General features: G+C 44.1%; 2 protein-coding genes across 2 annotated transcripts in view; one reads left to right on the plus strand and one right to left on the minus strand.

Moving 5' to 3' along the window:
• Positions 1–15275, plus strand: part of LOC110571755 (corticosteroid-binding globulin-like) — a 28768-nt gene extending 13493 nt beyond the window's left edge. Inside the window, 7 exon segments of the mRNA XM_044918045.1 lie at positions 2988–3135; positions 6218–6378; positions 12931–12982; positions 12984–13031; positions 13033–13089; positions 15073–15108; positions 15111–15275. Coding sequence (XP_044773980.1) covers positions 2988–3135; positions 6218–6378; positions 12931–12982; positions 12984–13031; positions 13033–13089; positions 15073–15108; positions 15111–15275 — 667 coding nt within the window.
• A 3536-nt stretch (positions 15276–18811) lies between these two features.
• Positions 18812–26525, minus strand: part of PPP4R4 (protein phosphatase 4 regulatory subunit 4) — a 105226-nt gene continuing 97512 nt past the window's right edge. Inside the window, exons 24-25 of the mRNA XM_021679663.2 lie at positions 22465–22612; positions 18812–19918 (exon numbers count right to left, since the gene is read on the minus strand). Of these exons, the coding sequence (XP_021535338.1) occupies positions 19894–19918; positions 22465–22612 (173 nt within the window). The 3' untranslated portion in view covers positions 18812–19893. The remainder of the gene's footprint in view (positions 19919–22464; positions 22613–26525) is intronic.

The following is a 26525-nucleotide window of genomic DNA, read 5'->3' on the forward strand; positions in this document are numbered from 1 at the left end:
TCCTTCCTTCCTTCCCTCCTTCCTTCCTCTCCCTTCCCTCCCTCCCTCCTTCCTTCCTTCCTTCCTTCCTTCTTCCCTTCCACCTTCCCTCCCCTCCTCCCTCCCCTTGCTCCCTTTCCTTCCTTCCCTCCTTCCTCCCTTCCCTCCTTCCTTCCTCTCCCCTTCCCTCCCTCCTTCCTTCCTTCCTTCCCTCCTTCCTTCCCTCCCTCCTTCAGACACAAATGGAACCACCTACTGTGTACCCTACACTAGGCTAAACAGAAAGGATAGAAGGTGACTAGGACAAACTATAGACTTCAGAGACATGCACTCTAGAGCCGAGAAACAGCTTCTGGTGGAGTTCAAGGTGTACAATGGTGTCAGCTGTGTCAGGGGCAGGAGAGGAAAGGTGGGGGAAGGTGGGAGTGCCTGGCTGCCCCAGGGGACCGGAGAGGGGCTGCAGAGCAGATTGCTTTCCATCTGGACTGTGTATTAAACATGAGTGGAAGTTCAGCCAGTGGAAGGGGCTCCAAGAGCGAGCATGGAGGAGGAAAGGGCACAAGCCAAGTCCGGGGGCCGCGCCCAGGGCACCAGCTGCAAAGAAGGAGACAAATTCTACTTGGATGAAATGTGTAATCCAAGAGTTTGCAGGCAGAAAATCTAGAAAGAAGCTCTATATATATTATAGAAGTATATATATACCTATATATATATTATATATATATATTATAGAGGTATATATATATACCTATATATATATAGGTATATATATAAACCTATTTTTAAAAGGTATATATACCTTTTAAATATATATACCTATATATATTATAGAGGTATATATATATACCTATATAATATATATACCTATATATATACCTATACCTATATACCTATATATATATAGGTATATATATATACCTATTTTTAAAAGGTATATATACCTTTTAAATATATATACCTATATATATTATAGAGGTGTATATATATACCTATATATATATATAAAAGGTATATATATAGCATATATATATGCTATAGCATATATAAAAACCTATATATATAGGTTTTTATGTTTTATAGTTTCGAGTTATTTTTATTTTGAGCTGTAGCCTCAGAGCGCTGCTCAGTGCTGGAGCTTTTGGAAATGTTAGTCCAGTTCCGTGATTGGACATGGGAGTTTGACCTCAGTCCTGCAGGGAAGAGCTGCGAGGTCTGCTGTGTGTTTCTGAGAAATCCCCTATAGGGACATGGGGACCCAGAGATGTTCTCAGAGTCCTGGACCCATCCCACCTGACCTTGGGTATTGGGGTGGGGGTGAGCCTGTGTTTGGGCGACCTGAGGGGTCCCATGGCTGGCTGCTCACCATTTCAATTACGCCCTTCTCCCTCCCCTTCCAAGGGAGCCCATAATTCAGGAACAGGGTCTCCAAGTGGTTATTACCACCGTGGGTCAAGCCAATTCTGGCTCCTAGGCTGTGAAAAATGAGAAGGATAATCTTTCTTTTTACACCAAAAATAATCTTTTCCCTAAAACACTTTAGCTAAAAAAAAATCAATAACACATGCCATTTTCTTCTAGATTTTTTTTAAAATAAACATCCAAGGCAGACTCTTGCGCCTTTAAGTGTCATATATGATTGGGCATGAATTCTCTACTCTATACAAATGATGTCCCCCAGCCCCAGAAGGCAAACCCTATGGTTCCTCACCTTCCAGGCTTGCGTCACCCCTTCTCCTGCCTCACCCCTCCCAGGATCACCCCCCTCTCACTGGAGTGCCACCCCTCAGGGTCCGGCTACTGCCCACCTCCTATGGAAGCCTCCTTGCCCCCACACAGAGCTCACAGGCACCCCCCCTCACTCACTCACTCCCTCTCCCTCTTCCCTCCCTCCTTCTCCTTCCTCCCTCTCCTCCTCCCTCCCTCCTTCCTTCCTTCCCTCTCCTCCTTCCTTCCTTCCTTCTTTCCTTCCTGCTTCCCTCCCTCTCCCTCCTCTCTCCTCCCTTCCTTTCTTCTTTCCTTCCTGCCTCCCTCCCTCTCCCTCCTCTCTCCTTCCTCCCTTCCTCCCTCCCTCTCCCTCCTCCTTCCCTCCCTCCCCCCTCTCTCCTTCCTTCCTTCCTCCCTCCCTTCCTCCCCTCCTCCCTCTCCCTCCTCCCTCCTTCCCTTTCCCTCCTCGCTCCCTCTCCCTCCCTCTCCCTCCTCTCTCCTTCCTTCCTTCCTTCGTTCCTTCCTTCCTTTCTTCCTCCCTCCCTCCCTCTCCCTCCTCCCTCCCTCCTTCTCCCTCCTCCCATGAGGCAAGGGGGCTTTGAAGCAACTAGTCATGGCCTCTCCACAATTCTGCTGCTTCCCAGTGGTCTGACTTTGGGGAAGTTCCTCAGCTCCTCTTGAGTTTAATTCTCTCCATCTGGACATTGAAAATGTTGGCTCCAGCTTCCTAAGGCCGCATGCGCATGCATGCATTAGATGCGATGCTGAAGCTAAAGGACACCCAGCAGGCGCTTGGTAGAGGCCAGTCTCCCTGACTGCCAGTTGTTCTTCCCCATCTAGAGAAGTGCCCTGCTTTGCTGTGTCAATGAGGAGAGGGACAAGCACAGAGAGGGACAGGACTTGGTTAAAGCCACACAGCATTAGTGGTAGGGCTGGGGCCGGGACACTGCTCCCAGCCGGGTGCTCTCTCCACTCCTCAGCTTCTGCCTAGGGTGCTTGGGGGACCACAGGGACTTCTTTAGGGATTCTTTTCTTCAGTGGCCAGTGGCCCAGCTATACCACAGGTGGAATTGGCTCAAAGAAAGAGCTGAGAAAAGATTTAGCCATTCAGAGGCCCAGAGAGGAAGCTGCCTGTGTGATGGAAGGAGAGGCAAATCCTGCCTCTCGTTCTGTCCCTTCCCCTTTTCCGCAAAGGTCGTGTCCGGCTGGGAGGAAGCGTCTGGAGGGATCACAGGGGAAACAGAAGTCGGCTGGCCGGGCCCAGCCCTAGGAAAGTCTAACCCCATCTGCTTACCCCTGAGCAGCCAGGTAAACCTGTACATCCCAAAGGTGGCCATCTCCGGAGCCTATGACCTCAGTGCCATCCTGGGGGATATGGGCATTGCACACTTGCTCGACAAGGGGGCAGATTTCTCCGGCATCACCCAAGAGGCCCAGCTGAAGTTGTCAAAGGTAAGTGTCCCTAGAGTCCATCTTTTCCCCCAAAATTCACAGTATGAATAATAATAAGGAATGCAGGGCCCCTTCATGAATAGGTCTCTAAGCCCCAGGTTGAGAGCCCCGGGTCTTCTCCACTCTTACTACAGGGTAAATGGAGGCTCAGTGGGAAAACGTGACGTTCCCACAGTGACGACACGGGAGCTAGGGACAAGGGTGGGCCCCCCACCAAAATGGATCCGGGAAAATGGGAAACGTCCGAACGCAGTGCCATCAGACAGTCTACCCACTACATTCTTTCCCTTCGTTCTTTAACTTTATGCTCTATGGGTCCCTCAGTCATTCTGAACATACTTATTGGACGCCCACTCCGTGCCCTGAACTGCTGGGCACCGGGAATGCCTGCATTACTGAGACGTGGCGGGATCTCACGGTCGGGTGGGTGACCAAGCCAGAGAGGGGACAGGAGACAGCTGAGGTGGCAGCAGCCCCTCCCTCAAGCACACAGACTTGGACCATCGTGGCACCTGGCACCCAGTATGCGCTCCATAAAAGCTTGCTGTGCCAAGGATTGAGTCAAACAGCCACCTCCTTATAAGGGGAGCATTATTTCTCAAAGGAGGAGCCTCTGGCTTGAACCACGCACTCACCAGGGCCACAGAGTGGGTAAATGACAGCCTGACGTTTGGCTTGGGGTCACTACAACTGCTGGTAGGTGTGGTTGAAGGGACAAAGTGGGACCAGTGACAAACTCGGAATGATAGCATGCGATCTTGCGCCCCTGTAATTTCCTGGTGTTGATCATTGTGCTGTGGTTATGTAATATGTGGAAGCTGGGGGAAGGATATATGGAAACACTATTGTTTTTGTAAATGTTTGTAAGTTTGAAATTATTTCTAGAAAAGGAGGAAATCATGCAACCCCAAACACGACAGAAAGACATCTTAAGTGCTAGGGGAAATGTTGTGACATCTTCAAAAAAGAAAGAGAAAGAAACAAAGCAATCCTTCAAAAATGAAGGCAAAATAAAAGTGGTTTTTTTTCCAGACAAACAAAAGCTGGGAAAGTTTGTCACCTTCCCTGAAGAAAAGTTTTAAGTAGTTCTTCAGGCTGAAACAAGATGATGCTCAGTGGAAATTTAGACCTATGCAAAAGAATGAAGAGTACTGGAAAGGGCAAATATGCGAGCAAATAGAAAGCATTGTTTAAAATATCTTTAAAATATAATTAACTGTCTAAAGCAAAAATAGTGATCAGTTTGTTTCTTCAAGCTCCAGCGCTCCCTTTATCCACTGCTCTGCAAAAACTGGATCTGGACATGATTTTAAGCTTTGTCGGTAGAGGGCGATAGAGACACGTTGCCGGAGGAAGAGGCTTCCCCCTCCTGCTTTGGGGCAAAAAGCATTAAATGAGATAAAGAAGAATTAGATGGGGGCGCCTGGGTGGCTCAGTTGGTTAAACAACTGCCTTCGGCTCAGGTCATGATCCTGGAGTCCGGGGATCGAGTCCCGCATCGGGCTCCCTGTTCGGCAGGGAGTCTGCTTCTCCCTCTCGCACTCCCTGTTTGTGTTCCCTCTCTCGCTGTGTCTTTCTCTGTCAAAGAAGAATTAGATGATAGATAGATAGATGATAGATGATGATAGATAGATGATAGATAGATGATGATAGATAGATGATAGATGATAGATAGATGATAGATAGATGATAGATAGATGATAGCTGGACTGATGATTGATGATAGATGACGGATAGAGGAGCGTATGTCTTGAGAAGTAAGAATTGAAGTACACTTCCCTAAAAATGCCTATTTATACCTTCCATATATAGCAGGTATATATAGACCTGAATCCTAAAACCATCATCTTACTTAATAAGAAAACACTAAATGCGTTCCCACTAAGGTCAAGAGTAAGACAGGGCTGTGTTATATCCATCACCATTTCACATTGTCCTGGGGGCATCAGGCCACGGAGTTAGACAAGAGAAAGCAGAGGGATGGAATGGGGAAAAATGAAGTACAACACTCCTTGCAATCCACCTGCAGAACCCTAGCAAATTAGTGCTAAAACAAACTCATGTAACAAAAGAATTCAGCAAGCCGTCAGACTATAGCATCAACATGCAAAAACATGAGCCTTCACATACACAAATCACAACCAGTTAAATAATGGAGGAGAAAACCCAGTTGCAACCAAAAAAAAAAAAAAAAAAACTACTTAGAAATAAACAAGAAATATGCAGAATCTGCATTGAGAAAATTATGACACGACTCCTTAAAGATGCAAAATCAGACTTGAACAAATGGAAAGGTACTCCTTACATAAGGTGCCTCAGTATCACCTGGATATCTGTCTTCTCTGGTTTATTTAACAATTCGATGGTATTCCAATAAAAATAGTAGCAAATATTTTTTTTCTCTGGAGACAGACAAGAGGATCCTGAAGTCCAGATAGAAAGATAAAGATAAAGAGCCAGGAAAACACTGACAAGGAAAAGATATGGGTGAGGGTGGGGAGGATAGGGGACCAGCCTGAGCAGATATTAAAGCAAACCACACAGATGCTCTAATTAATTCTGTGGCGCTGGAACATAAATCTGGGGTCAGCCCGGGGAGACTGGAAATAGACACCAGCACACGTGGAAATTTAATATTCGAAAAAGAAAGACTTTTAAATAAATGGTATTGGGACAACTGGATAGTCATTGGGGGGAAAAAAGATACAAGTAGATCCATTCTTCACACCATACATAAGAATAAACTAAGAATCAGAGATTTATGTGGGAAAAAAAAAAAGAAAGAAACTATAGGAGTACAAGAAGAAAGCACCGGTCAATTCCTCTACAATGTAGGTGTAGGAAAAGGTTTTCTGCCCATGACTCACAGTCCAGATGAAATTAAAGAAAAGATTGGCTTATTTGACTACATAAGAAGTATTATTTTTAAACACCCAGTCAAAAATTCATAAGCAAAGTCAACAGAAATGAAAACTGGAGGGAATATATTTGCAAAGTCCGTCACTGACGAAGAGCAGCTATCCCTCACTTGCGGCTGCTGGAATATATGAAAACATGTTCATCCTCATTTCTAATTTTTAAGAAATGCAAAATAAAACTCCGTGGAGGTGCCATTCCCTGTCTGCCGGATTGGCAAAGCCGCGAGAGCTTCCCAGCACACCCCGCTGATGGTGGGGAGACCATGGGGCACGCAGCGCTGGTGAGCACACTAACGCCCACCGTGGAGCAGGAGATTGGCAATACGTAACTTACTCTCGTCCTACAACTGATGCAATCAATCCCCACACTCGAGGTGGCTTCACACACAGAAATAAATTCTTTCACAGTTTTGGAGGCCACAGTGGGAGCATAAGGGGTCAGCGGGGTTTTTCCTGCAGGAGGCTTGGGGACAGAACCCATTCTTAACGACTGAGCCACCCAAGCGCCCCGATCCAGGATGATCTTAAGATCCTTGCCTTAATTCCATCTGCAAAGACGCTCTTGTGAAATAAGGTCACAATTCATAGGTCCCTGGAGTTAGGATGTGGACATAGCTTTTCAGGGACCACGAGTCAACCCAACACATATAACAAAAACACAGATATATTGGCTTTTGATCCAGAAATTCTAGGAATTTAACCTAAAGACAAATCTCCCACAATTTTTAAAGAATAATCTGCACAAGGTTATTAAGTGGAGCATTATTTGTAATCACAAAATACTGGAAATTACTTAAATGGCCAAACATAGGCAATTGGTTGAATAAACAATGGGGTACTATGAAGTTGTAAAAAGTAGTAGTAATAAGGAGGACGTCTACAGTTGAGTTTGTAAGGAAGAAAAAGAAATAAGAAAGCAGGGCTGCCTAGGTGGCTCAGTTGGTTAAGCATCTGCCTTCAGCTCAGGTCATGATCCCAGGGTCCTGGGATCGAGTCATGCGTCGGGCTCCCTGCTCAGTGGGGAGCCTGCTTCTCCTCTCCCTCTGCCCCTCCCCCACTCTCTCTCCCTCTCTTGCAAAAGTAAATAAATAAAAAAATCTTAAAAAAAAAAAAAGGAAGGAAAGAAGAAAGTATATGTGTATATCCCTGCAAGGGTTGTGGGCAGGGCACAGAGTAGAAGGGATGGGAGGGGTTGGCACTTTTCTTCAGGTACCTTTTTATACGGTTTAGACTATTAGAATAATGTCAGTGTTCTATATATTCAAAAATAAAATTAAATGAACAAGATGAGGAAAGCCCTAAAAGCAAATGAAAAGAAAAGCAAAGGAGCTCAAATGTATTTCAAATAGATAACATGACCACACTGTAGGGGAGGAAAAGGATTAACCCAAGGAACTTTCGAACCCAGTACTTGGACAATATACCCCCAGTTTTAAGAATAAAAGACCACAAAGAAACCTTGAAGACTTCTTTTCAAGCATGTTTTTCAAAGTGGAGTGGGTATAGCAAACATGATATTATTTATATGTTTCTTAGGGTTAAGCAAGAAGAGAGACACACATATGGAATGGGGAAGCAAGAAAGAATCCTATGGGCTAGGGTATGAATTGGAGATATAAAAAGTGACTGGGTGGCTCAGTCGGTCAAGTGTCTGACTCCTGATTTCAGCTCAGGTCATGATCTCAGGATCCTGGAATCAAGCCCCGCGTGAGGCTCCGTGCTCAGCGTGGAGTCTGCTTGAGATTCTCTCTCTCCCTCTCCCTCTGCCCCTATCCCTGCTTTTGCTCTCTCTCTAAATAAGATAAATAAAATCTTCAAAAAATTATAACTGGAGGTATAAACTTATGGTTTCTAGTACATTCCTAGTGTCTAGGTATACCTGGGACCATTTGAAATCTAAACAAATGCAAACATGCATACATATATATTTATAATACGATCAGTAATGGATTAACGTGCACTAAATAAAATTGAGTTCATGAATCTATACTAAGAATGTTGATAAATATGAAAGGAATATGGATTTAGACCATCATCCTAAAAACTGATTCAGGCAAGAGTGTTCAATGGATATACATCTCAGCGGGGTGGGGGTTGGGGGGGTGGGATGAGGAGTTTGATGAACAGGATATTTAAATTTTTTCCAAGTATTTCTTCACAAAGAACTTATTGCAGGAGACATGGAAGGTATATCTTGGAGAAATGGACATCCCCTTAACCAAGTTATTAAATGAACATCACCAATTAGGGACAAACAGACATCAGGTGCCTCTGGATGTGATATCCTGAGAAGGACCCAACATTTTTTTTTTCTATTCCTGCCACCAAAAATGTATAATCAGAGGCTAATCAAGGGGATACACAAGGCCAACCCAAACTGAGAACCTATAAAATAGCCAAGCCAAGCCTTTCAAAATGTCAATATAATGACAGGCACAGCTGAAGAACCATCCCAGATCCAAGGAGACCAAGGTGAGGTGGCGCGAAATGCAACAGACAGCTCGGACAGGCTCCTAAACTGCAAATAAAAATAGCACAAAGAATATTCGTGGGGCAATTGGCAACATTGGAGTATGATTGTAGCTTCAGGTATTGTAACAATATTAAATTGGATTTGATCATTTGTTACCATTTACATAAGAGAATATTCTTATTCTCCAGGACACCTAATCATTTCAAATGATTCAGAATAAGACAGGGGGTGGGGGGCACATGCAGACACAGACACACAGAGAGAATTGTCAAACATGTGGAAAAGGTTTAAAAATTAGTGATTCTGGGGCGCCTGGGTGGCTCAGTCGTTAAGCGCCTGCCTTCGGCTCAGGTCATGATCCCAGGGTCCTGGGATTGAGCCCCACATCGGGCTCCCTGCTCGGCGGGAAGCCTGCTTCTCCCTCTCCCACTCCCCCTGCTTATGTTCCTGCTCTCGCTGTCTCTCTCTCTGTCAAATAAATAAATAAAATCTTTAAAAAATTAGTGATTCTGGGTAAAGGGTTATAGAAGTTCTTTGTAGCTATTCTTGCAATTTTACTTGAAGTTTGAAATTGCTTAAAAATAAATGTTTTAAGTTAAAACCGGAAATAAATAAGTAATGACCAGCAGCATAAAAGGAAAAGAGGGTAAGGATATAACCCAGACAGAGTACAGTCAAGAACAGGTATGTGCATGCCCACGTGGTGTGGGTGTGCATGTGTGCATGTGTGTGTGCGGTAGGGGGGTAGGGGTGGAGAGGGGCCAGATGCGTGGTGAGCACCCTAGAAGTGTCCTGCTTTCAGGCAGTCGAGCTCCCAACTGACCTAAAGGCTCTTTCCTCCCCCAGCGCAGGGTCCAGCACTGTGCCCCTGTGTCCTGGGCACTGAAGGCTGGACCAGAAGCCACGTGGTTGGATGGGGACCCTCCGGCCGCCCTGGGACGGCTGCCCATGAGGTCGTGAGGCTGCCTCTCTGCTAGGTGAGCTCCCTCGAGATCTTTTGGTAACAAGGCAACCATTCCTTCCCATCACCGCTCCCACCCAGACCCTTGCATGAAGCCCTTGGAATCCTGGGCAGGCTGTCTGTCCATCCCCCTGCCTCCGGCGGGGCCGTGAGTCCTGCTGACATCAGCCCCCCTTCGCCATGCCAGGCACTGGGCTGAGTGCTTGTCACAGACATCCTGTTACTCTCAGGTCTAAGCAGCGTGGGCGCCCAGCGTCTGCCTGCCTTCCTGGCACAGGAGAGAGGCGCCCGGGGCACAGGAGGGGGGCGCTGGTCTCCTAGGCACCAAGTGGAGGCGGAGGTTGGGAAGGCTTTTCTTTTCCACGTCGTGCACCCACCTACCCAAGCTCTGCCCTTGATCTGATGCACACAGAGCAAACTCACGATTGTCTCTCACATGTCCTCCTCCATAAAGTCCAAATCTGGGGGCCACGTTACCTCTGACATTCCTTCTGGCCCCAGCGTCACACAACGACGACCATTCCTTAGCGCGTCCGGCCAGGCCTCAAGCTCTTTGCCTGCCCTACCCCAGGCGCTACAGGTGTGCAGTGCTCACAGTTCGGCCATGGGAGCCCATTTTATAGATGGGAAAACCTAAGCAGAGTGCGGTTGGGGAGCTAGTCCAGGGGGCACAGCTGGGAAGAAGCCCAAGTGACAGCGGTAGGGACTGAGTGTGACCTGCTGGGGGCAGCGCAGGACTCATGTCCTTACTGGAGGCACAGAGCGTCTGAGCCATGCTTCCTGGGGGCCAGGGCTTGCTGTCGTCCAGCTCCTTGCTGGTTCTGGGTGCTGATGAGATATTCATAGGCCAGAGGCTCCGTTCTGGCCATTCCATGAAGCGGGGAAAGCAAGCACGGACAGGCTGAGCTGCATTCCCCAGTGAATACAGTGGGGGGCCCCGGGGTGGCTGACGGAGACCCTCATGCTCTTTCCAATACATTCTGCTGCCTTCCCTTGGAAGGATCCATTCTGAAATCCTGGCAGGCGTTGTAAGAGCCTCGCAGAAAGTCAAGTGCAACACAGTGACTTCTATGGAGCTCTGAAGCCCTCCGTGAACACCATGCCCCACAGCATTGGGCCCGCTGGTTCCTCTCAGACATCTGGCAAAGCTGAACCCCCACCCCAGTCTGCAGGAAGGAGCCCCTCCTCCATTGGCTGCAGGACAATGCAGATGGGAAGGCCAAGGCTGAGAAGCCCACCTGCACCCCTCACCTTGACCTTATCGGGGAGCACTTCTCAACCGAGCAGGTGCTGCTCCAAAGGAACATTCCAGAAACATGTTGGGGCACTTTGGTTTTCACAAAGATTTGAGGACATGCGATTGGCATAAACCATGAGGGTCAGAGATGCCAGACATACTGCAAGGCATAGGACCGTCCCTCGCAATGAAGTGACCCAGGTCCCACAGGACAGATGTTCCACAGCGAGTCCGTACGCGTGAAGAACCTGTCCAAAAATCATCTGAGCCCAGAGACTCACAGTCCCACAGATGTTTGATTTCATATGAAAACACCAATTTCCCGCAAGATTTTCATTCCCACTGAATTTTCTGTGAAGACAATTACTATGTAAATCAGAGGAAGATTTGTATTTTGTGTTGGAGAACTTTACCAAGTATGATTCACATTGCAGAAAACCTTAGGACTGAGATCAATGGGGTAGGTCTTCATCGTCTCTGCCCCCACCCCCAACGGGGTACCCAGCCTTAGATTGGGGATCCAGGGGCCCTCTGTGGGATCTATCATCGCCTTCCTTCACACGAGGTACTCAGCCCCTGGAACAAGTCCATCCCACGAGGCTCTGGATCCTTCCAGAGCAACACCTGGGGTTGAGAGGCGGAAGCTCTCACGATGCACCCAGTCATATTCCAGGTTGGAGAAGCATCTGGGGACTATGGGAAGCCTGTCTCTCTGTCTTTGCTTTTGCAGAAACACATCCTCCAAGCGGGATGTTAATCATTAACAGTCCCCTGGGGAGCATCCTTTGGAACAGCAAATATTTGCTGCAAACCCTAACCTTCCCTGTCTTTTTTCTGAGTGAAGGACCTTCCCAGGCACCAGGGGGCCACTCACTGGGAAGAGCCAGCCGATTAAAGGAGACCTTCAAAGGGTCCATCCAACTAGGAGCTATGGGGGAGAGATGTTCTTGTTGGCTCTGGGTGCGTTCCAAGGTGGGGGAGGGGGGCCCTGGGCAGTGCCGAGTCCTCACCCCCAGGCTGGATAGGACAGGAGTGGCTTAGAGGCGTGTTCTAGACACAGGGACCTTCCTTTGCAGAATGGTGGCCAGAGGAAGAGGCCTTCAAGGCTTGAGACTTCATGCCCACAACACTCGCCATGCAAACCACACTCAGGTCCCTGGCTTTCTTCCCAGGGACCCTCCTGCCCAGGGGGCTAGCCTGCCCCTTCCAGGACTGGGGGTGGGACTGCTACTCCAGGCCCAGTCAGGGGTGAGGAATGGCAGGTGAGCAGCTGATTTCTTCCCTCTCAGATTCTATTTAGGTTGATGCATCCTTGGCACGCTTGAGGGCACCCCAGTGCCCGGAGAGGGGAGGGACCCCTGCAGACATTCTGTTCTGTTCAGCAGATGAACCCAGGCTTTCGGGGTTACATGGGACTGTCCAGGAGGCAGCATGCAGGGACACCCATGTATCCCCAGACAGCCACTCCAGGCCGGAGGAGGAGCTTGCTCCAAGGCAAGACTTAGCCATCGGAAGGGGTGACATCTGCCGGGTGTGACAGGATCATTTCCTGATGACTGTCACCAAGAGGAGTGACTCGGAATTCAGGAGCATCCTGCCACGGGATGGTGTCTTCATTTACAAAGTAGTGCTAAACACTGTCACATACCGAAGGCGTGAGCCCCGTGTAGGTTTGGTACACTGCAGCAGGTCCTTGCCCAGAGCTTACAACATAGGAGTGACCCGCTGAACACAGGCTTGCCATTTAGAATCGGACAGGCATCCCCAAACACAGATATTTAGGAAGCACGGCAAAAGTATTTCACCGAGTAAGGGGGTGATCCTGAGGCTGTAGGAGGAGTGGGGCCCTGAGTCCTAGAGGCATGGGTTAGCATCAGCAAGGAGCCACGCGCCGAGTCCCAGGGCTGGGTGCTGTTTTATGTCAGGCAGGGACTTGGACACGGCCCCCTGCATCAGGGAGGAGAGGCCTGGGGACTTCTCTCGGGCACATTGTGCTCCAGGTGGCCTGGCTCAGAATGAGGGTCTCTGCCCATGGGAACTGCAGCCTCCCGCCTCCCTAGGGCACTTTGGGGGGGTGGGGGGACAGTCCCAGAAGAGAGCGAGGGTGCTGCCAACTGACTGCTAGGAATTGAGTTTGTGACCTTTTTAGTGTTGAGAGTCTATGGCTTTTATCTACATTTCGCCATTCTATGTACTTGTCCTGCAGAAACATGGAAGCTTTCTTCCCAAAGTTCCAGCTAGATCAGAAGTATGAGATGTGTCAACTGTCAACTGTTTAAGCAGATGGGAATCGGAAGAGTCTTCTCACCCCAGGGCTGACCTCTGTGAGCTCTCAGTTACTTCAAGAAACCTGAAAGTACCCAAGGTAAGTCAAGATCCTTCAGAGGGCCCAATCCCTAAGTATCAAATGTGACCAAAACCAACACTTTTGCAAACCATTTAACATCAATAAAATACCATGCTGTCAGAGAAAAGTTGTAGTAGAAAATCAGATTTAAAATTCCCCAAAATTTGAAACAGCACTCAAGTTGAATGTTTTAATAATTTTGAGCTACTTTATTAAAACATTTCACTCATTGGGGCGCCTGGGTGGCTCAGTCGTTAAGCGTCTGCCTTCAGCTCAGGTCATGATCCCAGGGTCCTGGGGTCGAGTCCCACATCGGGCTCCCTGCTCCGCGGGAAGCCTGCTTCTCCCTCTCCCACTCCCCCTTCTTGTGTTCCTGCTCTCGCTATGTCTCTGTCAAAAAAATAAATGAAAAAATCTTTAAAAAAAAAAAAAAAACATTTCACTCATTTAATTCCTCTTATGTGGACTTCTCCCTCTTCTCTCCCAATGCTCAAGATTTACCCCCAAAATGGAACTGGGTCACAGATTCACTAAAATTGCATGAAATGACACCACTTTTAAGATGAAAGAATCCCCCAGAGGTCTCCTGGCCCAATTTCCCTCCCCTTGTGGAAGTCCCCTCTGGAATATCCCTACAAAACAGGCCCCTCGTTCTTTCTTTCAGTGCTTCCAATGACAGAGAACTCACCAATTCCTTGAAAAGCAGCTCAATCCACAAATGGCTACAATTGTTTTTCTTATATACCCACCCCTCCCTGTAATTCCTCCCTAACCAATGCAGACTCCTTGGTCTTAGTTCTGCCTCTGAAGCTACTAAGAGCAAGGTTAGTCATCTTCTGCATGGAATCCCTCAGCAAATCCATTTTCTCAAGCCAAAGCCCTACTGGTTTGGACGGGAAGAAGTCATCCGCTGTCCAGAGCAGTCCTGTGCATCCGAGGGAGCTGGTGAGCGTGCCCAACCTCTGGGTACTAACGCTAGCAAGAGCGCCCCATCATTACTACAACCAAGAAGACGTTCCGACATTTCCAAATGGCGGCGACGTCTGAGCTATGAAGTCTGATTCCTGTTTTCCCCATACAGTTGCATTTTCCAAAGCTGACAGAGATTTAAAAAGGCACCCACTGAAGCAGGACCCAGCGGGGTAACCATGGCCTGCCATCCGGCTGTACCAGCTCAGGGCAAGTCAGGCAAATAAACATGACCATCCTGCACACCAGCACCTGAAAGAATTTCTGCTGTAAACACGTCTAAAAATGAAGAAATGTGCTGTTTTACAGTTTAAATGGCAAACCATTAAATATTCCCCCCCCGCCCCCCACCATTTACTCTGGAAAATAAATTTTCACTCCACGAAATGAGAGAATTCCCAGGTGTTGGGACACAGATGTTCCTTCCCATGATCTCCTCTTATAAAAATTATGTCGGTACATCATTTGCATCACATGAGGGTTCTGGACAAGAGGGCCTGCCAAACATGATGAGCAGCCTGAGTCCAGGCACCCAGGGTCCAGGGAGACTTCAGGGACCCGAGGCACAGCCTCAGAGCAGTATGAGTGACTGGGGAAGCTTCTACAGAAGAGTAACCAGGCCCCTGCCCCCACTGTGCCTGCCAAAAAGAAGGTCAAAGTAGTCAGGGGTCCCAGGCAGTGTGGAAACCTTCTGCGGGGCGGGGGAAGGAGCATCAGCTTGCTCGAGAATCAGTAGCACAAAGCCCAAAGCATTTGATTTGCTGCGTGTGTGCGTGCACGGGCTAGGCTGAGTCCCCTGGGTCCACACCCACAATGTGGTCTGGGGTGCCCTGGTACTGTCTCGGGCTCCTAAGGCAGTGCCTGGTACAACCTCAGACCCTTCCTCTCAGCACAGATGAGCCTGTTTCTTTAAATCCCAGGATTGTGGATGGCCCCATGGGTTGGACCATAGCAAAAAATGTCAAGGGGCCCAATTAATTCCCTCCTCACCACTGCCCCATAAATGGTCTTCCACATTATTTCCTTTTCTAGGTTTTACCCAGAGCAGTAATGGAGGATGATAAAAAAAAAAAAAACAAAAAACGGAGGCAGTGGTGGGAACCCTGCAGGAAATCATTGCTTATTCCATGCCTCCCATCAACCAAGTGGACCAGACATTTCACTTCATGATGTATAAAGAAACCTCTAGAACGTTTCTATTTCTGGGCAGCGTGGTGACTCCAGCTCTCCTCTGATTTACGACATGCTTAAGTACTTAGTGCTCCAGCCGAGGCTGAGTCTGGTGGCCCGGGGTGGCCGAAGAAGAGTGTCCCCCTTGTCCTCTGCTGGTCTGAGCCATTCTCAGACAAATCCGACTATTAAATTCACACTATTTTAAGGAGAGGTCTGTACCATCTGTCTGGTACTTTTAAGCCTGTTTCTCAGAGCCTTTGTTATTAACTTAAGACTAGCTTGGTAGAATATCTTTACCTTTCTCTGTTACTCACGGATTTGGACTTTAAAAAAACGGTAGATCAGAACCCTATTTCAAGAGGAAGCCTTTGGGAGGAAGGAAGACACATTCTTCATGAGTCATGTGCTTCGCTCTCTTAACTCTCCTCTGGAGCAAAGGAAGTGTTTTATTTTAATCTGTTACAGAACCATTTCTTGCTGACTAAAATTAGAAGAAAACAGCTGTAGGCAGTCCTGACCGCGGCCCCAGCCTTGGGGCAGCCCTGGCTTCTCCGTGGTACAGCAGATCCTTTGACAGGCATTAACTGAGCCGCAGATCGAGTTCAATACCTTCATTTCACGCACAAGAAAGAACTGGGGGACACAGACCGGGTCATGGGTCATGAGGACATTCACAGGCCCCAGGCACTTTTGCCTTCAAGGCAAAAATCTCATCTCAGAGAAAGGAGAACGTTTGCCCAAGGCCACCCCACGTGGTGGGGCCTGACCCCGGCCCCCTGGCCCATTTCACTCTTTCTCCCTTCTACCTAAAACATCGATCTAAATATACAGGCACCATGCATGTCCCTCTGTTACCCACTTCACTTAAAAAGAACATAAGCATGGGCTTTGTCCCAGGGTTAAAAGGGAAATAGCAAATACCTCTGAAATTTTCTTAGTCATTTTCTGTTATAGAGACAAGAAAATATTTCAGGAGCAAATTCAGAGAACCATGGATAGAGCTAGCTAATTGGGAGTGTCAAATATGTTGCCTAAATGCCTAATTGGATTTCTGTTTGCTATCCAATGTTTAAATATACCTAAAGCGAATTTATTAGTCATCTTGATTATGAATATAAATCAGAGTAACGTGAATCGTACTTAAGGTAATACTATTAAGTAGCAGTCTAAAGACTGACTTTTCGCCATTCTAAAATCTGCATGTTACTTCATTCCTGAACTCCTTCCATGAGCACTGGCTGACAATGCCAGGACCTAGGACGAGGCAAACATCAAGTACTAAGTCCAATCAACATTCTTAACTGACTTGTTAGTATTCCATCAGTCAAGTGTGTTTGTGGAAAAAGAGTGGAAAGGGAAATAAAAGAGCGTTCTAATCATCCACCTTTAAGAGATGAAATCTAGAAAAGTCTATGAGACCATAATATCCTCTGAAACAAATATGGCCAAACCCAGCTATAAAAAGCTTCATTGTACTGAAGGACTCCTAGACTGTGCAGATCCAACTTGACCCTCCCCTCCCCATGTGCATGGAGAACAAGGACAGCACATAAAATTATATCTAACACATTGCCCTTGGAGGCAGGAAATGGCCATATTCCCTGCTTTAAGAAACTTTTTTTTTATGTTATACGAAAACAATGAATCATGGATCACTACACCAAAAACTAATGATGTATTGTATGGTGATTAACGTAACATAATAAAATTAAATTAAAAAACAAAACAAAACACCTGCTTTGGAAACAGTGATATGAAAAAAAAGAAAAAAATAATCCCCCCACACATGATTGAAGAAGTCCCTAAGACCCCAGGTTTCAGCTTTTCTAAGTATATCTATGTGTGGTGAAAAAAGGCAGACTAATGAAAAATGTAATAGATCTTACCAAAAAAATTCAAGGTTTCAACTGAGGGGGCGAAGTCTGAACATTGCAACAAGTCTTCACTATATTTAAGTGTCAGGTTTAAAAACTGTTCTCACATAGACACAAACACATACACTCACCCACACTCACACACTGTCACACGCGCTGCAAAAACTGACAACAGATCACTGAGTTGGTCCAATTCATTTTATCTTCACTGCAAAACTCCTACTCAAGCTGAAGAGTCTGGTCGACTTCAGTTTGAGTACCTCACACATGCCCACAGACTGCAGGGCTCATGGAGCCATCCTTCCAGAATAAGACGTCTCAACGCAGCAAGTCAAATAATGGAAATGAATTTGAACGTGTATGAGGTTCTATCAGCAAGACTCCATGTGCTCTTCTTGCTTATTAGTAAAATCCTTTTTGGCCCGATCTCCGTTTCTGCCAGGAAAACGGAGTTCTACAGGGTCTGTTATTTCACTTGTAATGTGAACTGGAGACATTCTAGAACCTGTCCTTAAAAATGCAAGTCTGCATAATTAACAAGAAGATAAAGGAGCCAGCCATCCCTATTTCACTGTGGCGGCAAATGCCACACAACTATTTTAAAGGATCTATCTGGTGAGTTGTTACACGGAGAACTTTTACTGAGAGTATCAATTTTTTTTTTTAAAGATTTTATTTATTTATTTGAGAGAGAGAATGAGATAGAGAGAGAGAGCACGAGAGGGGGGAGGGTCAGAGAGAGAGGCAGACTCCCCAGTGAGCAGGGAGCCCGACGCGGGACTCGATCCCAGGACTCCAGGATCATGACCTGAGCCGAAGGCAGTCGCTTAACCAACTGAGCCACCCAGGCGCCCCTGAGAGTATCAATCTTGCTTCTGGTGTAAATTGAGATATACGCGGATATTCATAACTGTCACCAATTTGTTTTTTACTGTTTTTATATATCCGTGCTTGGAAGTATAATCTTAGCAAATAGGTCAACAGTTTTAGAAATCATGCTCTGTGGGGGAAAAAAAAAAAGAAAACTCCCGAAAGTAATGTTGATTAATCGTCTTAATTGACAGGAACGAGACCTGTTCCAATTGAGTAGGAACAAGACCGCGGCTGACTTGCACGTACTCCTGAACTCTATGCGCCCTGGTGACAAAGCACTTTACTCTTCCCTGCGCACACGATGGAAAATAAAGCCCCTAACTCTGCTATTATTATTATTAGTTATTATTGAACAAATAAACTGAAATTCTCCATTTTATTTAAAGCAACAGAGTCAATGCTGAGTATGAAGCAAAGTGCTGGATGTCCCATTATGCACCGCATAATGGAGAATGTTCTCTTCTAATCGTGCCCTCAGTTCCATGTGAGTGATGCTGAGTTACATAAAATCCACAAAGAATACTGAATTCACTGAGCCCATATTGTCCAGTCTCTCAAATCGACACAGTTTTAACTACTGACCCAATGAGAAGTTCAACAATTCCATTTCTTTGTCCTTAAATGAAAGATACTAAGAATCACTAAAAATAGCCCAGAAGAGGCCATATGAAAGGCAAAGGGGAAACACATATCTTGGACCAAGTCTCACGCTGAGTAGCTGTCCCCTGAATAATTTATAGTTGATGCTGGTGTGCTGCTCGTTCATTACTTAAAAATGAACTGTCTTACTCATTAACTGTAGAATAAAAGCTGCAGGAAAGTATTTAAAACTTTTTTCACAAACACTGGTATCTCATTAACCTATGTTTTATTTTGAGTAAATTCATTATTCATTATTTCACATTATAAAAAGTAACCACACACGCATATGCATTCACAAATTAGATCATCTTTATCATACATCAATATATTTTAAAAAACAAATATTTTCTAATATCAATATAGTTATATGCTGATTGCATTTTGAAATGGAGAAGCTGACAATAGCTTCATACAGTATATCTCAAGAACTGACATTTTAAAATTAAGAACTGTATATGTTCCACAGGCAAATTTTTATGGAAATATTAGCATTAGTACAAATAAATGCTGTTGACATAGCTTAAGCATGATAGCTTGGAGTAACAGCTGATTCAAACTAGATTCATCATTTTAAATTAAGGACAAATACAATCTACAATGTAAACAAAGTACTTATAAAATAAATTCTTCTAGGAAATGAAATCATCGATCTATTATTTTTAAGGTAGTTGTAAGCTACAAGTTATCAGAAACCTTGGTAGAATTTTCATTGCCAAATTGAAATTTCAGAATGTCCAGTTACAACACTGTCACCACCATCGTAGGACTGATAAACTGCTGTTCGTACCCTTTTCAGTGTGACTTTTTAATTGGGCTTGGAGATTTGTGAGAAGATGCAATGTCTGTCTTACTCCCCAGGCCCTTCCAAGTGATTAGCTAAAGCAATTTCAGTTGATTTGGACTTCCATATAATTTTTGAGTGCTAAAACTCTAGAACAGTTAAATAGATGGTTTCCTGCACAGATGAATGGAGACTGGTCTCTTCTGAAGCAGGGCTAAAAGCGTATAGCTAAATTTGTTTTTCATTGCACTTCACTATGACATTGGAATTCTGTAACCACATTATTACTCAAGAAATACATAGTATACCTCCTAGGGAATCTAATTTCAAATATGGAAAGTTTATCAACATCAGCTGCCATTATGTGTCTCTTTTCCATTCATTAACCAAAAAAAAAAAAAAAGAAAAAGAAAAAGAAAAAAAAAAGCCCAGCCATTTGCTTTAGCTTTTGTCCATCAATCACATTATCTCCAGTTGTCTTTGTTTTGCTTCCTTCATCAAGCAGATGATTTAAGGATTGGATTTTCTCGATTTTCTTTGTCAAGAAAGAAAGGAGGGAGGGAGGGAAGGAGGGACAAGGAGGGAAAAAGAGAAGAGAAAAAGAAAAAACAAAACATGAAAAATTTTATCCATTCAATGCTTACAAAGTAAGTAAGAAACACAATCTACTTTAAATAAACCGACTATATGAGGATTCTGATTAAGTGAAAAAGAAATCACACATTAAGGATGACTTGGAACTCTTTAATTACCCAATCCTACATACATCTAACATAACATTCAATTCAATTCATATGACTTTTCCCACTTTTTTGTGTGTAACAACAACAGAAATGAACACAGGCCCAAATACATCAATATTTGATGCCTTCCCGTACCTCCTTTAAGACACTTGTACTCCTAAATACCAGACGGCTCATCTCTAGGACACTGAAAAGCTGGAGAATGTGTTGCATGGAATTTTTTGGAGAAGCATCACTGAGATAATACTTTCTGAAATCACTTCATAAGCTTATTTTACAGAAAACGGAGAGATTTTCATTTGGATAGGACACATCGCTGAATCTTGCATAATACTTCACAGAAACTAGACCAACGTAGATATCAATCAGCTATTCCAGCCATGTGGCTGTATGCTTTCATGAGAAAGTCCAGGCTACAACTACATCAGATGGAAATAGAGTTATGGACTCGATATCCAGTCTCCTGTTAAAAAAAAGCAGCTGTAATACCAACATCCCTCTTCCTTCACAATATTCAGCAAAGAAGAAACAAATGATGTGATTTTTTAGAGCGTTTCTAGATTCCTTTTTTTAACCCCTCAATTATATGTAACTGATTATATAATTCTATGGATATAATTTTATGTTATCTATAAAGGATATATATTGAGCAAGAGAAAATTCAGTCTATAAAAAGGAAAAACGTGCTCAGCAAAGAAAGAACAGATGAAGACAGTTATCTGAAATAAAGGAGAACTGGTCAAAACATTAGGTTTCAGCCATCTTCACTTTAAAAAATGCCTATGACACACAGAAAAATAAGTTGAGAAGAGAATGAACTACATTCCGATGTTATTAAATATGTTCTTCAGTAGAAGAATTCCAGGGCAAGCCTTTGAGAGGAAGAGGCCTAGGGGTGACAGACAGGAAGGCCCCCTGAGGGATGAATCCACCCTGTCATCACACATATGGGCACAATGAGGCCCAGACGCCAAACAGACAATACACAGTGTTTGGCCGCCTGCTGTTGCCACAAGAGTACAAGGCTCCAGTGCTAAAGGTCTCTATAGACCTTTACCCCATCCTGTCCTCGATCCTCAGGACTTCAGAGTATAGTCATTTGAACAATCATTGTAAGGTCAAAGAACATTCTCTGCAAATAAAAGTATTAATGCGACTAATCTGTAATATCAATATTACATTTTGTATTTGCTATTGCCTTTTGCTATTACATCGTCCTACTCTCTCCTTGAGCTCCATTCAGTACATTTTTTCTAAGTTTTAAATGAATTTGGAATACATCTGTATTTATATACACCAATGGCCAGTTAAAATTTAGAAGAAATTATGATACAGAGTTCAGTTCCTAAAGGGGACTAAAGCATGCAGTTTCTGCAAAAAAAAAAAGATGCATTCGAGAAACTTCATGAGAAAATACTCACGAATTCAGTGAAATATATTTAAAAGAAAACCTGAGTCCTGTTTAAACTCCATTCTAATCAGAAGGTTCCGATATCCTATATGAAAGCATAAACCTGTCACTATGGTTTGGGCATCCTGGCTGATCAGTCCCACCTTGATATGATCTCTCACCATGGAGATTTTTAGAGTTTACCCTGTTACATGTTCCAACCACAAGTACCAAAGGCTTCAACAATTCAAACAGGATATAAATAGTGCACAAAAAGGAACCACGGGGGAAAAGAAGAAGAGAGGCCCTTTATAACCACAATGCGAAAGCACAAGTATGGTCTGTAGAAACCTCCACTTTGCTGGGCCCACAACCCCAGATTATGGGCTGCAGTAATATTCCTTCAGGGGCCTTAGCTGTACCCATCTTTCTAGGCACTGGGTGACTACATACTGTGGTCCGTGAGCTGGGTGTTTAAAAGGGATACAATTATATCCAGTGTCTTCTCACAGATAAACGCCCTGAATGCAAACACTTCACAGGAAAATAAATGGATCTCGGGTTTTAACAGGAGCCATTTCAAGTTTCTTATTAGAGGCGCCTGGGTGGCTCAGTCGTTAAGCGTCTGCCTCCGGCTCAGGTCATGATCCCGGGGTCCTGGGATCAAGCCCCGCATCGGGCTCCCTGCTCAGCAGGAGGCCTGCTTCTCCCTCTCCCACTCCCCCTGCTTGTGTTCCCTCTCTCACTGTCTCTGTCAAATCAATAAAATCTTAAAAAAAAAAAAAAAGTAGCTGACATAACAGAGGTGCAGGTAAAAATAATTCCTTTTAACTTCTACCTTTTCTTCATTACAGACATTGTCTCTCCTTTGGAGAGAATTTAAGTGGGAAGGAGAGTGCCTCGGAAAAGAGTAGAATGCTCCAGCCGGCACAGCACTGGATTACTTACAAGGGAGCCTTTCGTGGTTGCGCGTCTTTGCTTCCACTGCTCTTTGGGTCAGCCGAGTTACCTGCCCCACGGGAGGTGCTCGGTAGGGAAGGACTGGGAGAAAAGGAAGTCGGAACGCTACTGGCACTGCGAGCGCGGAATGAGTCATCTGGAAGGAATTCAAGTACAGTCAGACATACTGAATGTGCTAAGAAAGAGGATAACCTAAGAGAAGAAAGGTTAATGATAGCTGACCTTTTTCTTTTAAAATCCACTTTATTAAGGTAGAGTGTATGTACAATAAACTGCACAAATTTAAAGTCTGACGTATGTATACGCCCATGAAGCCATCACCACCACCAAGAGTGAACACACCCACTCCTCCCTCCTGCACCCTGGTGCCCCTCCCCCACACCGCAGGCAATCTACCTCGGGTCACTAAAAATTAGTTCAAATTTTCTACAGTTTTATGTAAATGGAATCATACAGTCTGTCTGTCTTCTTTCACTCAGCATTATTTTGAGATGCATCCTTGTTGTTGTGTGTATCAATACTTCGTTCCCCTTCATTGCTGACTGATGTGCCATTGTATGGATATGCCAAAATTTGTTTAGCCATTCTCCTGTTGAATGACATTTGGATTGTTTCCAGTTTTTGACGATTACAAAGAAAGCTGCTATGAACAATTGTGTACAAGTCTGGGTATGGATATGTGTTTTCATTTCTTATAAATAAAAGCCTAGGAGTGAAATTGCTGGATCACATAGTAGGTGTATATTTAGCTTCATAAGAAACTGCCAAAAATTCGACCTCAGCCGCAGCAACTTCTTCCTAGACACATTGGCAAAGGCAAGGGAAGCAAGGGCAAAATTGAACTATTGGGACTTCATCAAGATAAAAAGCTTCTGCACAGCAAAGGAAACAGTCAACAAAACCAAAAGACAATTGACAGAATGGGAGAAGATATTTGCAAATGACATATCAGATAAAGGGCTAGTATCCGAAATCTATAAAGAACTCATCAAACTCAACACCCAAAGAACAAATAATCCAGTCAAGAAATGAGGAGAAGACATGAACAGATTTCTGCAAAGAAGACATCCAAACAAACACATGAAAAAGTGCTCAACATCACTCGGCATCAGGGAAATACAAGTCAAAACCTCAATGAGATACCACCTCACACCAGTCAGAAAGGCTAAAATTAACAAATCAGGAAATGACAGATGTTGAAGAGGATGCGGAGAAAGGGGAACCCTCTTACACTGTTGGTGGGAATGCAAGCTGGTGCAGCCACTCTGGAAAACAGTATGGAGGTTCCTCAGAAAGTCAAAAATAGAGCTACCCTATGACCCAGCAATTGCACTACTGGGTATTTACCCCAAAGATACAAATGTAGGGATCCGAAGGGGCATGTGCACCCCAATGTTTATAGCAGCAATGTCCACAACAGCCAAACTATGGAAAGAGCCTAGATATCCATCAACAGATGAATGGATAAAGAAGATGTGGTATACACATATACAATGGAATATTATGCAGGCATCAAAAAAAAAATGAAATCTTGCCATTTGCAATGACGTGGATGGAACTAGAGGGTATTATGCCAAGCGAAATAAATCAATCAGAGAAAGACAATTATCATATGATCTCACTGATATGAGGAATCTGAGAAATAAGACAGAGGATCATAGGGGAAGGGAGGGAAAAATAAAACAAGACGAAACCAGAGAGGGAGACAAACCATAAGAGACTCTTAATCTCAGGAAACAAACTGAGGGTCGCTGGAGTGGAGGGTGGGTGGTGGGAGGGATGGGGTGGCTGGGTGATGGACATTGGGGAGGGTATGTGCTATGGTAAGTGCTGTGAATTGTGTAAGACTGATGAAGCACAGACCCATACCCCTGAAACAAATAATAATATGTTAAAAAAAAAAAAAAAAAAAACTGCCAAACTGTTTCCAAAGTGGTTGTACCATTTTGCATTTCCATGAGCAATGAATAAGCATTCTGGAGAGTTGCTCTATATCCTTGCACGCACTTGACAGTGCTGACCAATTAGTTCTAAAGATTTCTTTTGTTTATCCTGAATATAAGTCCTTTGTCAGGTATATGTAATATGATTATTTTCTTACAATCTGTGTCCTGCCTTTTATTTTGTTCATGCTCTATTTCAAAGAGCAGTCTTAAATTCTGATAAAGTCCAGTATGTTAACTTTTTCTTTTATGGTTTGGGGAAATCTCTGTCTATTCCCAAATCACAAAGACTTCCTTCTGTAATATTTTCTTCAGAAATGTCATAGTTTTAGCTTTTATGCTTAGGTTTATCATGCATTTTGAGATAATTTTGTGTGTAGTGTGAGATAAGGATTGAGGGTCACTTTGCTTTGTTTTTGTTTTTTTTAAATTTAGATATCCAAAGAACACAGAGTGATTTGAGGGGCACATGCACCCCAATGTTTATAGCAGCCATGTCCACAATAGCCAAAATATGGAAAGAGCTCAGATGTCCATCAACAGATGAATGGATAAAGAAGATGTGGTATAACTATACAATGGAATATCAGCCATCAAAAAGAATGAAATCTTTGCAATGATGTGGATGGAACTAGAGGGTATTATGCAGCATCATTTTTTGAAAATACTATCCCATTACCACTGATTTATCCTGGAGTCTTTGTGGAAACTCAACTGCCTATATATGTCAGTGTAGACACTCCCATCTTGACTACTGAAGCTTTCTAGCAAGTGTTGAGATCAGGCAGTTTAAGCTCTCTAAATTTGGTTTTCTTTTTCAAAATGGTTTTGGCTATCCACAGTTCTGTGCATTTCAATTTAGATTTTAGAATCAGCTTATACATTTCTACAAAAAGCCTACTGGAATTTTGATGAGGATTGCATTAAATCTCTGGCTTAATTTAAAAGGAACTGACATCATAACAATGTCAGGTTTTTCCATTCAAAAACACAGTATCTCTCTCCATTTATTTAGGTCTTCTTTAATTTCATTCAGCAATGTTTTGAATTTTTTAGTGTACACAGAATACACATTTTGTTAAATTTATCCCTGAAGACTTAATGTTTTTGAAGTTACTATAAAAGTTATTTTTTAAAATAGACTTTATTTTGTAAAAGTTTAGATTTACAGAAAAATTGAGAAGATAATACAGAGAATTTTCATCCACCCCCTTAACTCGGTTTCCTCTCCTAACACTTCACTCTAGTATGCTACACTTGTTACAGGGAATGAGCCAGTAATGAGACATTATTATTATTATTATTATTATTATTAACTAAAATCCATAGTGATCTCAGATTTCCTTAGTTTTTGCCTAATGTCTGCTTCTGTCTCAGGATCCATCCAGTATACAACATTACCTTCACTTGTCGGCTCTCCTGAGCCTTTCTTTGTTTTTGGTGACCTTACCAGTTTTGAGAGGTACTGGCCAAACGTTTTGCAGGATGCCCTTCTATTAGAATTTAGTGGATGCTCTTCTTAAGGTTGTAGGTTTGAAGAAGGGTGACAAAGGTAAAGTGCTATTTTTATCACACCATACCAAAGGTACAAACTATGATACATTTTATCACGTTTCATGTATTTTATCCTACTATTTCATGACAGGTCACTAGAAATGGGATTGCTTTACTCAAAGACTACTTTTTAAAACTAGGATTCTTGATGAACTTTACCAAACTGTTTTCCAAAAAGGTTCCATGCATTTTCATACCCACTAATGGATACATTGCCGTTCGTTTCCCTGAATCCTTACTAGCATTCCCTTCGTATTTCCCCCAGTCTGTTGTACCCACATAGCCTTGGATGAATTGAAGACAGGCAAAAGTCACCAATTACCGATGGGTTCCTATTAAGTAACAAATACTCAATTTGACCTTCCAAGCGATAACTCTGACCTTTCATTTCAGCTTTCTTTACCCCACTCTTCTACACTCAACTCTGTGCTCCAGACAAACTGGCCTACTGCTACTTCCTCAAGACATTGACACGTCCTCCTTATGACACGTACTCTGAATAGGATGTTATTCCATACACTTCTCTGCCCGTCAGAAATCCCAGCATACCTT

Source organism: Neomonachus schauinslandi, chromosome 9 (assembly GCF_002201575.2).
Source record: "Neomonachus schauinslandi chromosome 9, ASM220157v2, whole genome shotgun sequence".
Taxonomy (NCBI): Eukaryota; Metazoa; Chordata; class Mammalia; order Carnivora; family Phocidae; genus Neomonachus; species Neomonachus schauinslandi.